The sequence below is a fragment of the Cyprinus carpio genome, chromosome B9 (assembly GCF_018340385.1).
Source record: "Cyprinus carpio isolate SPL01 chromosome B9, ASM1834038v1, whole genome shotgun sequence".
Taxonomy (NCBI): Eukaryota; Metazoa; Chordata; class Actinopteri; order Cypriniformes; family Cyprinidae; genus Cyprinus; species Cyprinus carpio.
In genome coordinates, this window is record NC_056605.1 from 20,390,722 (window position 1) to 20,405,625 (window position 14,904).

Sequence of the window (14,904 nt, forward strand, 5' to 3'; positions counted from 1 at the left end):
AAACGTTGTGTACTCACAAATTAGGCATAGAAATTGCGTACACAATTTTCCTCGCACATATCGGGATTTATAAAAAATAAACTTGCCGTAAATATTTACACACCTTACGGACATTGTAGACCATGCGTATGCACTCTTTTTCCTCTTTTTCCGTGAGAAAAGTAACGAAGCAACGATTTTAAAATCTGTTTTCATTTTGCTATATACACATTTACATTAAATATTCCTCTCTCGTTAATGGAGATAAGCACTGAAAATACATAAAGTCATTACGCAGAAGTTAAACAAAAATTATATGAATTTATACATATTTAGTGGAATGCACTTGATCACTTTTCCTGTGGCATGCCGGTTTAATGACAGCGAGGAGTGCTATAGGTACACAATTATTCATCTTTAAAATAAACTGCAGATCTCATGCTATGCAAAAATATTTTAGTGAGAATGATCAATGATGCGCACTTACTTTGATGTTATGGCAGACACTGCTGGATTCAGTGGTTGAACAGTCCATTGTTCGGTTTGAATAGTTCCAGTGATAATAGCTTACTGTACAACCGCAGATACACAGAGGTGTTGATGCCATGTGAAGGCATCTCCACAACATTATGAAAAATAGCACTGTATTTGAAGGATACAACTTGAAGAAAATTGTAATTTGCATGTTTTCTTTTTAAAATAGGCTACCTTGTCAGTGAAGCGCGGGGTCCGACAATTCTATTTACACTACAATAAATATAGGCTAAAAATAGCTAAAAGATGTTCACCTTATCAGCAAAACTGCATAAATTAAATTTGATTTGAATTGTTTAAAACAATTGAAATACTATTTGGCCAGTGGAAAAGAATGAAACCAAGTCTATTCTGAAATATTTATTTGAGAACTCATTTAAACAGTTTTATTTTTATGGATATTTATTTGTATATATTTATGCTAAAACATAACAAGGATACTGGATGACTGAAGGCTAGGCGTTGTAAGCTCCATATATGATGATTTCAGGGAGGAGTCGGGGTGGAGATGCACATACACGCAATCTTCCCCTGACTGGGATTTTTGCGCAGGCTCTGGGGTACGCATGGTTTTATAAATCTGAAAACTTTTGTGCGTACGCAAAATCTAGCTTTGTGATTTTTAGGATGAAATCTACAGAGAGTTTTATAAATGAGACCTCTATTCTCTGTGGAGCACACCTCGTGACAGCTCGTCGGCTGCCTGGTTGTGCAGACCTGGAATGTGAATGGTACAAAGTGACCTGAGATGCTTCTGACTGCAGAGAAGGAGGTGGCGGGCGAGGTGTGACATGCAACAACATGCAACGACATGCAACTCATAAGCGCCCTTTGAGATGGTTCAAAGCAAGGCATACTGCTAACGACTCTAGGCAGTTGATGTGCCAGTGCAGTTGGGGGCCCGTCCAAACCCCCGACACTGTAAGCCCGTCGTACTTGGCCCTAGAGTCCTGCATGGGCCCCAACCTGGCCTTGAGACGCTCAGGCCCGATTCCGGCCCATGTCCGACAGGTTATCAGAATTACCGGCTCCGACCCGATCCCACCTTTGTCCCCACTTCTCACAAAACAGCTTATACTACTGTTTGAGCTATTAAAAGTAGTTCAGTTTTGTATGTAATGGCAAAGTGATTATATTTTGTTTAATTTTTTTATTAAGTTAATTTTGAAAAACATTTGGAGAATTTTTTGTTCGTTAAATATAAGTTTTTGTTTTTTAAAGTAATGACCAAGCAGCCAGCGGCACACAGTAAGCTGATCATATATGTTTGATCAATTTAGCCTTCTCAAATCATCACGACTTGCCTAAAATAAAGCCTATAGACATAATGAAACAGTTCAAGCATATAACAACGTTTAAACGTTAAACCTAGATAAATGTGCACTATATCCAATAGTTTGTGCGGAGAGTGGAAGCTGCGTGCTTTGCAGGACATGGAGGGGCCAGCATGATTACTTGCATGTTTTCCGTGGGTACGCCTTCATTTTTGCTCATAAGGTAAGAGTAATTCATCATTCATAACTGCAAAGGGTCTAATATTATTTTTGTTCACTCACAATATGAACAAAACGTTGTGCTTTTATAAAATAAATAAAACAAACATGATGTGCTTTCTTCTGTCTGGTCTTGAATAGGAGCGGTTCACAAAAATGAACCGAAACTCAGTGAATACATGCCTCACAGACATGATAAATATATCTATAGAAAGCTTTAAATTAGTACTTAACGAAATAAAACATATCGAAAACAAAAACTTTTATTTTAATCATAATCTGTATAGATGCATTTCTTAAAGGCGTGTCTAATGAGGAGATGGCGAGCACTGCAAATGACCAATTGGCTCATTGTTTGTCATGGTAATTAAATCAAAACTCTTTCAAAATGCAGCTTTTCCCGAAGCATTAGGAACTTTTAATAACTCCCCACGCTCCAACTTCTCCTTGATGCTCTGCATGGTCAACTGTCACCTGTATGCTAATACATGCATATATGCGTTGCATATTGCGTAGGTGATGTATAATATTTATAATAGCCTATAATCATTATAGCAGTATTTCATACCGTAGCCTTTGTGTGCTCTGTGCGTATGGGCACAATAAAAGGAGAGAAGCTAAATGAGCCCGAGCCCGATCTGTAAAAAAAAGTTTTGTAAAAAAAAAGCCCGAGCTCGGCCCGAATGGACTCAGCGTGTCATCACCCAACGGGCTTGCAGACCTCTACTTGGCCCCCCAGCTGGTGGTAGAGGCATCCGTGTAAACCACAGCATGCCTGGAGACCTGTTCCGGGGCACTCCTTCCTGGAGAAATGTAAGGTCTGAGCACGGGGTGAAGGTTTGGCAGCAGGCCGGTGTGACTTAAACCCGGTAAGTGTCGCATTGCCATGCCCACTTCGGGACTTGGTCATGAAGCCAGTGTTGAAGCGGTCTCATATTAAGCAGCCCCAGCGGTGTGATTGCCGCTGCCATATGCCCCAGGAGCCTCTGAAACTGTTTCAGCGGGACCACCATCCTGCTCTTGAACATATTCAAGCAGTTCAACGTGCCGACTGAGCACGTTCCTGCGTGAGGCATGCTGTCTGTTAGACTGAATCCAACTCCATACCAAGAAAAGAGATCCTCTGCGTCGGGGAGAGTTTACTCTTTTCCTTGACCCAAAGGCCCAACTGGCTGAGGTGCGAGTCCAAGTCCCTGTGTTTGCACAACTGATCCTGAGACTGAGCTAGTATGAGTCATTGAAGTAGTTGAGAATGCGAATGCCCCACTCTCTCGGGGGAACAAGGGCTGCCTCTGCAACTTTCATGAAGACACGGGGTGACAGGGACAGCCCGAAGGGCAGGACCTTGTACTGATATGCTCGTCCTTTGAATGTGAACCACAGGCCTGTGGTGCAGAAAGATCGAAACATGAATGTACACATGGTTGCTTGTGAAGGGCCTGGTTCAAAATGCGCAGATCCAAGATTGGTCATAATCCACCGCCTTTCTTGGGTACAATGAAGTGCTGTAAATCCCTGTCTTCATATCGGCTGGAGGGACAGGCTCTATCGCATCCTTTGCTGGTAGGACTGCGATCTCTGCAAGCAAGACTGAAGTGAAGTGGACATCCCTTGGGAGGACGCTGAGTGAACTGATGGTCTGAAGGAACCAGCAAGATGGACTGGGGAGTGCTAGCCATGCTCCCAGATACTGTACAAGTGGCACCAGTGGAACCACTGATGTACCCACAGTAGGGCAGCGAAACGCAAGGACCCAGCCCGGGCGTCTCGTAGTCAGTCCAAAGCGGGGTCTGCAACACTTACCTGCATTCGGGCAGAGGGTGCGTGAGTAATACATTTGCTCACACTCTCGAACCGCCCACAGTTGCTCACTGGTGAGAGAGGAGGGTAAGTGTGATCCGAGACTGGCCCGTCCACAACTCCCCATCCCCTCTGGGGACCCAGGGAAAGAAGAAACTGCTCTTTTGTCAAGGTTTTGGGTACCACTGACCATGAAGTCAGTGGCAGGGAAAAAAGGAACAAAAGATTCTCCGCCCAGCCCTCCTCTGGGTGAGGGAGTGGTGCGTTCACCACCTCCCGAAGATCAGCTCCCTCCATCTATGGGTCGCCAATCTCAGGGCCTCTTGCTCTTCCGCTTGCCACCAGGTTTGGTGGGGGCATGGATGGGCGGGGCTTTCTTTATTGCTTTCTGAAACTAGTTGAGTCTTCACTCTGTAGCAGAGAAGCCAAAAGCAGAACTATATAACTGCTTGGCTCCGAAGCGAAAAGCTGGATATGAATTGCACCTGCTGCGGCAACTGGACGCAATCATCACATGCCAATATGCATTGGCTCGTTTAGTTTACACTCGAAGTGGATTGGTCTCTCTAAGCAAGATCCCAATTCGTCGGTCATTACTGATGTGACGTCGAGAGTGACCGACTGAAAGGGAACAGACTTTACAGATTCTAGTCTTTCTACCAGTGAATAGAAAGCTGTACTATACAAGATTATTTTCAAGCTCTCCTGAGGCAGTTTTCAGGTCATACCTGAGCATGTCTGTTTCTTTGCATGTATATGACTGTGTCATGAATGCTTGTCCAGACAACAATTTCCCTGAGGCCTCATAGATCTGTTGCTATGACTTTCACTCCAAGGTCAAGATGATTATTGCTTTCAATTTCTTCACCACACTTCTGCCACAACTAGGCTAATTCAGCCATATGCAGGAATGGCACTTCATTTAACTAATCAGAATAAAAAATTTAATTGCTTGACAGCCCTAATATATTTCTAATCTGTATCTTGTGTGTGGAGTTTTCTTTTTTATATACTGTACTTAATATACTTGAATGTAATTTGATGTTGTAATTCTACTGAAATAATAATAATAGAACAAAATAAATATAAAATTATTAAATACTGCAGTTGTCATACAACAACCATATTCAACATAATGGAACAAAAAGACACATTTTTAATTATATTTAACTCAAAAAAAATATGCTGTTACAAATAACTGACTAAAAATGATCAGTTCTAGCTTATTCATTTCACTATCAAGGAAAAATATCAATAATATATATCTGCCACCAGTATAAACCTTAACAATTATAATCCTAAACTGTATAGCAGTGCCATTCGAGGAACCCCCTGTGAAAATGTGATGATAGATGAGCACAAGCATTTCACCCATGGTACAAGCCATCATCTAAAGAATGACATTTCTCCTCTTTGGTGGGGATACAAATTTAATGCCACTGCTTTCTGAATGCTTATTGTGTTGTGTCACTAAGCGACTAGCCGCCACAGCTCGGCCCACTGCCCTTGAGTGGACCAGCCCTAGGAGATGTTTAAATATGTATAGGGCTCATCTGCTGTGACTGCCTGAGTCACACAGACAGATGAGAGCCTGCTAAAGGAGAAGAAGTGTGGAAACACAGTGTGATTCCAGCTCTCAGCTCAGAGAGAGATAGCCGTCACACACGCTGATGAAACGTTCATCTCAGCTAATTGCATAGAACACATGAATTGGTGTTCAAATAAAGGGCAGCCTTCAGATATGCTTATCATGGGATCTTTAGCCCTTGGGAAGCCATTCCAGCTGTATTAACATGACAGTGTTTTACTGAAATGCAAGATCATCAATATTTAAGATTGGATTTATATAATTGTATAAGGCACTTGCCCGAGAGTTTAAGGCTAGGCTCTTTGGAAAATATCCTTCCAAAGATATGTGTGAGAAACACCGTGATTTCGAACATGCCCACACTCGAATTGCATTTATAGGCGGGATAATAGGGAGTCGCAGGTGCGCTTTAATTGAAAGGACTGGGGTGCCACTCACCAAAGCAATTAAATGCTCTCTTAGGCTGGCTGATTGAAGCAGTCAAGCATGTAGCTCTACCAAGAGTGCATCAAACTTCATGCCTGTATACCTACACCCACAATATAAACGAATGAGAGAGACAAAGACAAAGAGGCACATAAAAAATGTATTTTTTTCCTTGCAGTTATTATAAGGTACAATGGGAATACAAGCACACACACCCCTCCCTCCCTTAATGAAAACTGTGTACTAATGACCAAAAACAGTTTTCTTTTTATCGAATATTGATGGTACTCCATAAACTGTGTTGTTAAAAAATAAATGGCAAATGGTTTGTTTTGATTAAACATCATCCAGAAATAAAGGGATGCGTGAAAATGACTCTTCAGCCTGGGGCAAAAGTACATATTTATTTGAAATAGCCACTACAGTGCCTGTTCTGTTTACTTAATCACTTTGGTATTTCATAACCTACCAAATAAGTATTTTATAAGAACTCAGTTTTAGTACAAGCATATTTCACAAATGAATCTCCATTGTGATTTGGCCCATAACAAATATATTTTCTCTCAGTTGTGGAAAATAAACTATTGAACTGTTTTATTTATTCTTCTACTTAACAGTGACTTTTAGTATATTTATTATAAAAACACTTGCTATATATCTATAAGTGCTTAAGATAAGATATTCAGAAAACATACTGAGCACTGAAGAGACTGTTTCTATTATTGTCTATATTTTTAGGCACATCCTTTTGTTTGATTTTAATATCTAGAACACATTTCTGCCCAGCCAGATGTAGTCTAGGGGAATTCCTCTTTTCTTTTCTTTTTTTTTCTTTACCGAGCACTGTTCCAGAAAGGAGTCATTTGGAGGAGGAGCTGTTCTATAGCTCAGTGTGCATCTCACAGTGAGTCACCAACTGCTCTTTAAAGATTAAGAGAAAAAACTGTTCAGCTTCAGGGAACATTTTGTTTCCTTACAGCCTACATGAAATAACGCCCATGCACAGATCTCCCAAAGTGGCGCTCTTGTAAATACCTTTGAATGTCAAATAAGTGACCAGAAGTGATGAGGACATTAAAAATGACCATTTTATATAAACTTAAAGGCCAAAAACATACTCGCACACTAAAGCTTTTCAACCCATTTCAAGCAGTGGGAACAAACCTCACTACTCAAAGGATTACAGAGATTGTTATTATTTGGAGTAGCAATGCAACACATAAAAAAAATAAATAAATAAATAAATAGACTGTTTTGTCATATGGTAACATACCAAGCTTTCTTTTTGGAAAGATGTGGTCACACAACTTTTTTACTGCCATCACCTACATACTTGCTACAATTTTCCATGTAATAAACCATTTTGTTAAGTATATTTAAAATATATCATCCAAACACAAGTGCTGTTATTCTGAATGCTAATCCCAAGACAACTGCAAGTGTGATACTGTTTTACAAATCAAGAAACACCACATCAATAGACCTGAAGTGCAACTTTTGGATACAATATGTCTTATAAACGGTCTTCTTTCTTTGCCAGCTAACATCCAAATAAAGTGAAAGCACTACATCCTTGAGCAACACAGTAGTCGTATTTCTGAATTTATCAGTGGTTTTGAACAAATCAGTTCAGTCAATGAGGTAACGACTCAAGCATTTTGTTTCAGAATGAATCAGTGTTATGAACAATGATAGAATGACTCATTCATAAAGACAGTCCTTTGTCGTCACCTACTGGCATAACGGTTTAACTTGCTGGTAGAATTGTTGAAAATCCCGGCTATACTACTATGTTAGCAGAAACAAAGAATTTGACTGATCAATTTATACAGTCAGATCGTTAAAAAATACCATAACGCTGAATCATCCAACACGATTGGAGAGGCTATAAAATGGTTCATCCCACGGGGTCCATAAGTGATAAGAGCCATATACCGCAACACCATTAGCCAGTCACTAAACGAATTCCTGTCTTTTTGAACCAATAATATTTGCCTGGATCAATCAGCCCTTTGTTTTGTTTTGGCAGATATAAATGGTGGTTTTCTTTGGTAAGGAGAGAAAGTGATTGTGTGTGCGCGCACTTGCGTGTGCGCTGTGTGTCTCCCCCAGGCCACGGCTTCTGCTCGTGTGGCCGCTGTATCTGCAATGATGGATGGTTTGGGAAGCACTGCCAGTTCCCCCGCAGCTGTGACATGACGGACGCGCAGAGCAAGAGCCTATGCGAGGCAGCCGACGGCGTCATATGCTCTGGAAAAGGTAGGAGGGACAACACTTCGAGCACCACCTTAAGACGTAAAATAATTGTCAGTCATCTCTTAAAAATTAAAGTGGGCTCCCCTATTTGTTTGGTGGGGAACAAACTGAGTTATTACATCGATTTCCCACATATGCTCCTTTAATGAGGTGGATAGCAAACATAACAGAACACAACTATTTCCACCAATCAATTCTGTTCTTTGGGGAGGGTTTATGCCAAATTTAATTGACAGAGACAGAAATTATTGGTGAGAGAGAGGGAATGGGATTGATCAATCAAATTTGCATCTCCAGGAGCTGTGGCATAGTGGTTAGATGCCATGCTGGGTTCAAATCCTGCTTGCATCATGTTCCAGTAGCTTGTGTTAATGTCACCAAAAGAGATTACTAACCAAACTGTTTGTTAATGCCATTGAAATGTAGAATATATGTGCTAAATTTAAAAGATTTAGGAGGAAAAACTACAACTAAACCAAAAAGCTGTGTAAAATGAACAGTCACCATGGTTCCTGCCTATTTGTTCAATTAAAAGGTAAAGATATACAGACTATTATTGCCTTTCTCTAAAGTCAAGCAAAAACTGTAAAACATGTTTGCTGACAGTCTGACAGAAACCTCAACATATAATTTGCTCTTCCAACCTGTACACCTGCTCTCGAAAACCACACACAACACTGAAAAGGAAGCTTTAGGTTTTATGCTTTAATAAGAGGCCAGTTTCACTATTTGTATACGACCTGTCAGCATCCTGGAAAAAACAATAAAGCCTAGCCAATTTCTGCTTGACACATAGTCCTCTGAGTATTCATCTCCTTTCTCTGGGCATGTAAAGTGACACACTAATACACTTTATATATAGGGTTTGTCTGAGCCGATGACGGAACACTGTTTGTTTTTGTTGCCTGGCTGGAGAAAATAAGAAATTCCTCTAAGATCTGGTTTCACATGGTCTACTCAGTAATTTTCTCAAATTAATGCTTGGAAATCAGCAGGAGAGTTGTTCTACTTGTCATAACAACGTCAACATTATTAAGACTGAAACATTGGAAGAATTAAATGGATTTGTTTCACAGTAAAGATTCATGGGTAGGTGAATATGTGGGTTGCTTGTTGTAGCTCACAGGAGAATAATACTGTGGGAAATGACAAGGGATGTACTGTCTGATGGGCTGCCTACACTTTGATTGATAAGACTGACTTTCAAAAGTATGTTCTTTGAAAGCTTTGTTACTTTCACTGTATCGTGTTTGTAAGGTACAGCACAGCTGTTAATGACAGACCAGTCCCCAAATATTATGCAATTTCCTGGATCCTATGTGTAATATGAGAATCCCAGCTCATAAGACTTGTTTTGCAGAGTCGTGTTGACTAATATCTGGAGACCAATATCTGAGTTTCTGCAAAGCATCGTAAGCCTAAAGACAGTGTAGAAATCATTGCCACTAATGGTCTCTATGATCTACTGAGGATTATGTGATGCTTTGGGGAAACTCTGTCCAGGTTGATAAGTACAATTTGAACACAGCTAATGCAGTGCTTATACAAATGATTACATTAAATGAGCACACAAATGATGAAATCCAATTAGCATATATTTTACACAACATTTACTCAAAGGGGGACATAACACTTGACCAGTAAAACTTATCCAGCAATATTGGTGATTTAAATTATGTGATACTAAATTGCTTCCCCTTGTTTTAGGAAACTGCAATAGATTATAGATAAGTTATTGTGCACGTGTAATGATAACGGAGTAACTTTCTCTGAAAAACCGCAACCTTTTATTAATATTACTTTAAAGGAATAGTTAACCAAAAATTGAACATTTGTGGAAACTTTACTCACCATCAGGTCATGCAATATGCATATAAATTTGTTTCTTCATTGCAAAAGATTTGTAGAAATATAGCATTACATTACTTGCTCACCAATGGATCCTCTGCAGTGAATGGGTGCCGTCAGAATGAGAGTCCAAACAGCTGATAATAGCATCACAATAATCCACAAATAATCCACACAACTCCAATCCATCTATAAATATCTTGTGAAGTGAAAAGCTGTTTATAATAAACAAATCCATCATTAACGTTTTTAACTTGGACTTGGCTTCTAGCAAGAGTCCTCTATCCATAATATTGAATATCTGAATCAGGAGAGAAATATGCACAGGTCAAGCACAAACAAAAACAGTCCAAAAGGTTCTAAACAAATATGTTGGTAGAATATTGGACTTTCACTGAATGAAGAGTTTTCTGACGATGATTTAAAGTTAAAATGTCTTGATGAATTGTTTCTTAAGAACATGCATCTTTTCACTTCACAAGACATTAATAGATGGACTGGATTATTGGGTTACTGGATTATTACTGATCATGTTGTGGATTATTGTGATGTTTTTATCAGCTGTTTGGACTCTCATTCTGATTGCACCAATTCACTGCAGAGGATCCATTGGTGAGCAAGTGATGTAATGACATGTTTCTCCACATCTCATTTTATTTTTGATTGAATTAAATGCACAGTAAAATTCCACATACATACATTTAATACATTTTTGACACACATTTATCTGTCATTTATCTGTAGTGATCCAAAACATGAAAATAATCATTGGCTCATTGGCATTGGCCAGAATTTTATGGTGCACCTGTATCATCAACCAATGCATATTACTTCCAAATGGCCAAATACTGGCCAATCGACTGGCCTAGCTTGTATATTGGTCTATTCCTGACTAAGTAGGAACATGAAATTTGACCTTGTAAACAACAGCTGTTTCACACATTTACAGAGAAAAACAATTTACTCTATTTAAATTCCAATTAGGAACCATATCACAGCTTTAAGTGTTTTATAATCACGTGAAATAGCACAGGAGAATAAGGGAAGACTAATGGATCTCCAATGGCTGTGTGATTGAAGGCTAATTTGTTCTTGCAGGCTCTTGTCACTGTGGTCACTGTATCTGCTCACCACAGGAGTGGTACATTTCAGGGGAATTCTGCGAGTGCGACGACAGGGAGTGCGACAAACATGACGGGCTGGTTTGCACAGGTATGTGTTCAAATGCTGCAGCGCTCCTCCAAACACCACAAGTGCGCTGACAGATCTCTTTGTGATGGATATTGAGGTTCTCTGATGTGGCTGCCGTTTGATTAGACAGCTCTGTACGACTCTTAGGCTGAGCCGTCCAATCAGTGGGCTCCTGCTGTTTTCTTCTCGTCCTGCTTTTCAATGGGAAAGAGGCTCTGGAGAGAGTCAAGGTTTTCCTTAAAAGCCTTGAAGAGTTGACTAGTCAGTGCTAATAAAAATCACGATAAATATTTATTATCACAATAGTTCAAGGACTTGAGGTCACATGGACAGCTGCTTAGAAACTTACTGGTCTAATAACTTCATTACCAGTTGCCATGTCATTTAACCAATTATACAGTTCCTGGTTGCAGAGATGCAAAAATCATTACAAAACAAGACGAAAAAACACAATTGATAAAAGGAATGCATAAATGTGTCTGTTAAATGTCACTCATTAGCATATTAACGATTAGGGCATATGTCATCATTTCCATATTCATAAGAATTATTAAAACTATTTTCTCATGTTGCTCAGGGAAAGCCTTTTCCCTATAGATAAAATGCAAAAGCATACAATCAGCCAATTCTTCCCCTTACCTTGGGTAACAGTAATGCACTCAGCCTTTATAATTATAATCATGCAAAAATGTGCCTGCCAGCTTCTAAATAATAATTTTCATGGCTTCTTCAGTAAGATATTCTCATTACACCCGCAACTGATGAGCGCTGTGGAAAATTCAATGTATTAGGGAAAGCCGGAGCTTAATTTCATGCACAGCAGATGCGAATTCCAACGGTTTTGGGCACTGATACAATATACGGCTCTCAAGCTTTCTTCTGAGCAAAAGCTGCTGTCACATGCAGCATACATTCTTCTAACAGCTTATGTAAACAACATCGCCTCCGCTGATTGACAAATGCAGCCCACTTCATTGACCGAACCTATGGAACTGTGTATCCTATGTGTAAATTCCCTCCTTTAAAGTGGCTGCAGAAAATGTTAGACACTCTGTATACATTAATATGGAATTTTTTGCCGTACACTCTACTACATGCATTAGACTTTTACATTAGCATGTTTCTAAGAGAATGTGTTTCATTAGATAATAATCTAATGCAAGGGTTTTCAAACATTTTGATCCCAAGGACTGTCAAATGGCACCTGTAAATTTCCATGTAGACCCAATTATACCATGTGAGAGAGCACGATAAAAAGCTAAGTTGTTAGAAATATTTTATATTCAATATAAATAGTACTGGGCAACGATTAATCACATCCAAAATCTAATTTATTGTGTACATAATATATGTGTGTGTACTGTGTATAGTTATTATGTATATAAATACACAAACATGCATGTACATATTTAAACGGGTCATCGGATGCTACATGCACTTTTACAAGTTGTTTGAACTGAAATGTGTGTTGGCAGTGTGTGTACATTACCACTGTGTAATGATAAAAATCAAGCTCAAGTGTTTTTTTTTTTAATCTAAGATATTTACCCCTTCCTCAAATCGAGCCGAACTCAGATGCCCATCTTTGTGACATCACACAGACAGGCCCCTCCCACGATAGATTGATTGACAGTAGCGTTTCAGCACAGACTGGACTGGCGTCTTACCTTAGACCCGCCCTGAGTGAGCTTTCATCATTCCGCTATATTGTTTCACCACTGGAGCAGATGTAGACAAGAATGTCTCCTAAGCGATTGAGGTGTTTTGTTGTTGGATGTAATAATGAACATAGCAGTCTTCATTTGCTGTGGATTACATTTGTTTCTGAAGGGAATGCGCCCCAAATCTGCCTAAATGTGTCTATGTTTGTGCGAACCATTTGTGATCCAGCTTCACCAACAGAAAAAGTGAGTATAAGGTTTTTTTAATGAATCTTTGCAAATCGCCTTTCCTAATAATGTGCTAATTAGCCTGTTTCACAATGAATGCGGCTAAAGTAAACAGTTTCAACGGCTTGGAAGAGGGGGCGGGGTTAGCAGAGCTCATTAACATTTAAAGGAAAATGCTACAAAACGTCTTGCTCTAAAAAGAACTGTTTTTGACGTGGTTAAAGTGTTTTTTACACTACCATTGAGAAATTTTAACTAAATTATGTTATAGACTTTTCATCAAGACCCTGAAAATACATATTGACTTGTGGAAAATGGGCATCCGATGACCCCTTTAAGAAAAATGTTAGGTTTATATATGAAATATATTTATATACAGTACATATAAATTATATGCATATAAATATATACATGTAATTCATGTGAATATTTTTTAAAAATATACTGTATGTGTGTCTATATATATACATAATAAATATACACAGTACATACACATATATTATATAAACAAAAACTTTTATTTTGAATGTGATTAATCGTTGCCCAGCACATTAAAAAATAAAAGTTAGTATACATTTTTATTAATTCTATTATGTAATCATACCAGTGCCACTACATGGACTGAATCTGAACTGAATAGACAGGACCCCAGAGAAAGTGGCTCCAAAACTTGCATTTGTACTTGGTTTCCCTTCGCACATTCTGCCAAGGGGTTGTGAAGAAAGAAAACATGTCAAGACTTGGAGAGTGATGATCTGGGTTTCTCAGTTCTGTCTCTCCTCTCAACTTCTGTTCCAGGGAACGGCGTGTGCAACTGCGGAAATTGTGACTGCTGGGATGGCTGGACCGGAAACGCCTGTGAAATCTGGGTTGGAGAGGAGAATTAACCCCTGGTAGACACTTAAAGACTATTTCTGTTGTCAATCAAGACAAGAAAAGAGCGGCTGCACCAACAGCAAACAAAGGCAAATTGATTTTAGAGATCTGTGCAATATAGCAGCATTTAAATTTTCTTAAAGCATTGTTGTTTAAATTCTATTATATTCACATAAAACAGCTATGGGAGACGACATCTATAATCCTCTTTAGTTTCCAATATAAATATATATATATATATATATATGAAAATTGTGTATAATAATGCTTAAATAGACTATTGACTGACACATAAGCACTAAAAGGAAAGGATCCATGCAAATGTCCAATAAACAAGTAAGAGCATTTTATTATTATTCAGGTTGCTGTTTTTCAGAGCACTGCTTGTGTGCAATGTTTTTATGACCCTATTTTATGTACGGTAAGTTCCATGTGACAAAAGATGTAAACAGCCTGATGCCAATAAATTTACCATGCTCTGAATGAGAAATCTCTTTTTTTTTTAAACAAATCTCAAATTGTTTCTTGTCAAAATATTACTGTTTATGTTAATGAAATTGTTAAAAAAAAAAGGTGCCCATGTTGAAGGTAAATTACATTGACCAAGGTAATTAGCATAAATAAAAACCAGGATAAGGATGACTGACACCCCATTACATGTTAATATATTTGTGTGTGTGTATATATATATATATATATATATATATATATATATATATATATATATATATCTCGCACAAATATCACATCAAATTGGTTAGAGAGATTTCAGTACACCTTTATATAAATATTTTATTCAATATGTTGTATCTGTGTATACAACAAACACAAACTGTACAGTGCAGACAAACTCTTTGCATATATGTATGTAAAATTAGCAGAACATACCAACAGTCCATGATACACATAGCCTACGACATGCAGTTCATATATGCCACCCTCTTCCCATGCAACAGATGAAGTAACTGTCAAATCAAGGTTCAAAACCAGTCAACAGACAATGGAGACCTTCCTTCACCACTGA

The 14,904-nt window shown here is 38.7% G+C and overlaps 1 protein-coding gene across 1 annotated transcript in view; it reads left to right on the plus strand.

Annotated features, from left to right (window-relative positions):
• The window catches only part of LOC109063769 (integrin beta-like protein 1), a 57,111-nt gene extending 42,748 nt beyond the window's left edge, over positions 1 to 14,363 (plus strand). Inside the window, exons 9-11 of the mRNA XM_042731429.1 lie at positions 7,933 to 8,079; positions 11,023 to 11,136; positions 13,803 to 14,363. Of these exons, the coding sequence (XP_042587363.1) occupies positions 7,933 to 8,079; positions 11,023 to 11,136; positions 13,803 to 13,891 (350 nt within the window). The 3' untranslated portion in view covers positions 13,892 to 14,363. The remainder of the gene's footprint in view (positions 1 to 7,932; positions 8,080 to 11,022; positions 11,137 to 13,802) is intronic.
• Positions 14,364 to 14,904: the final 541 nt, after the last annotated feature.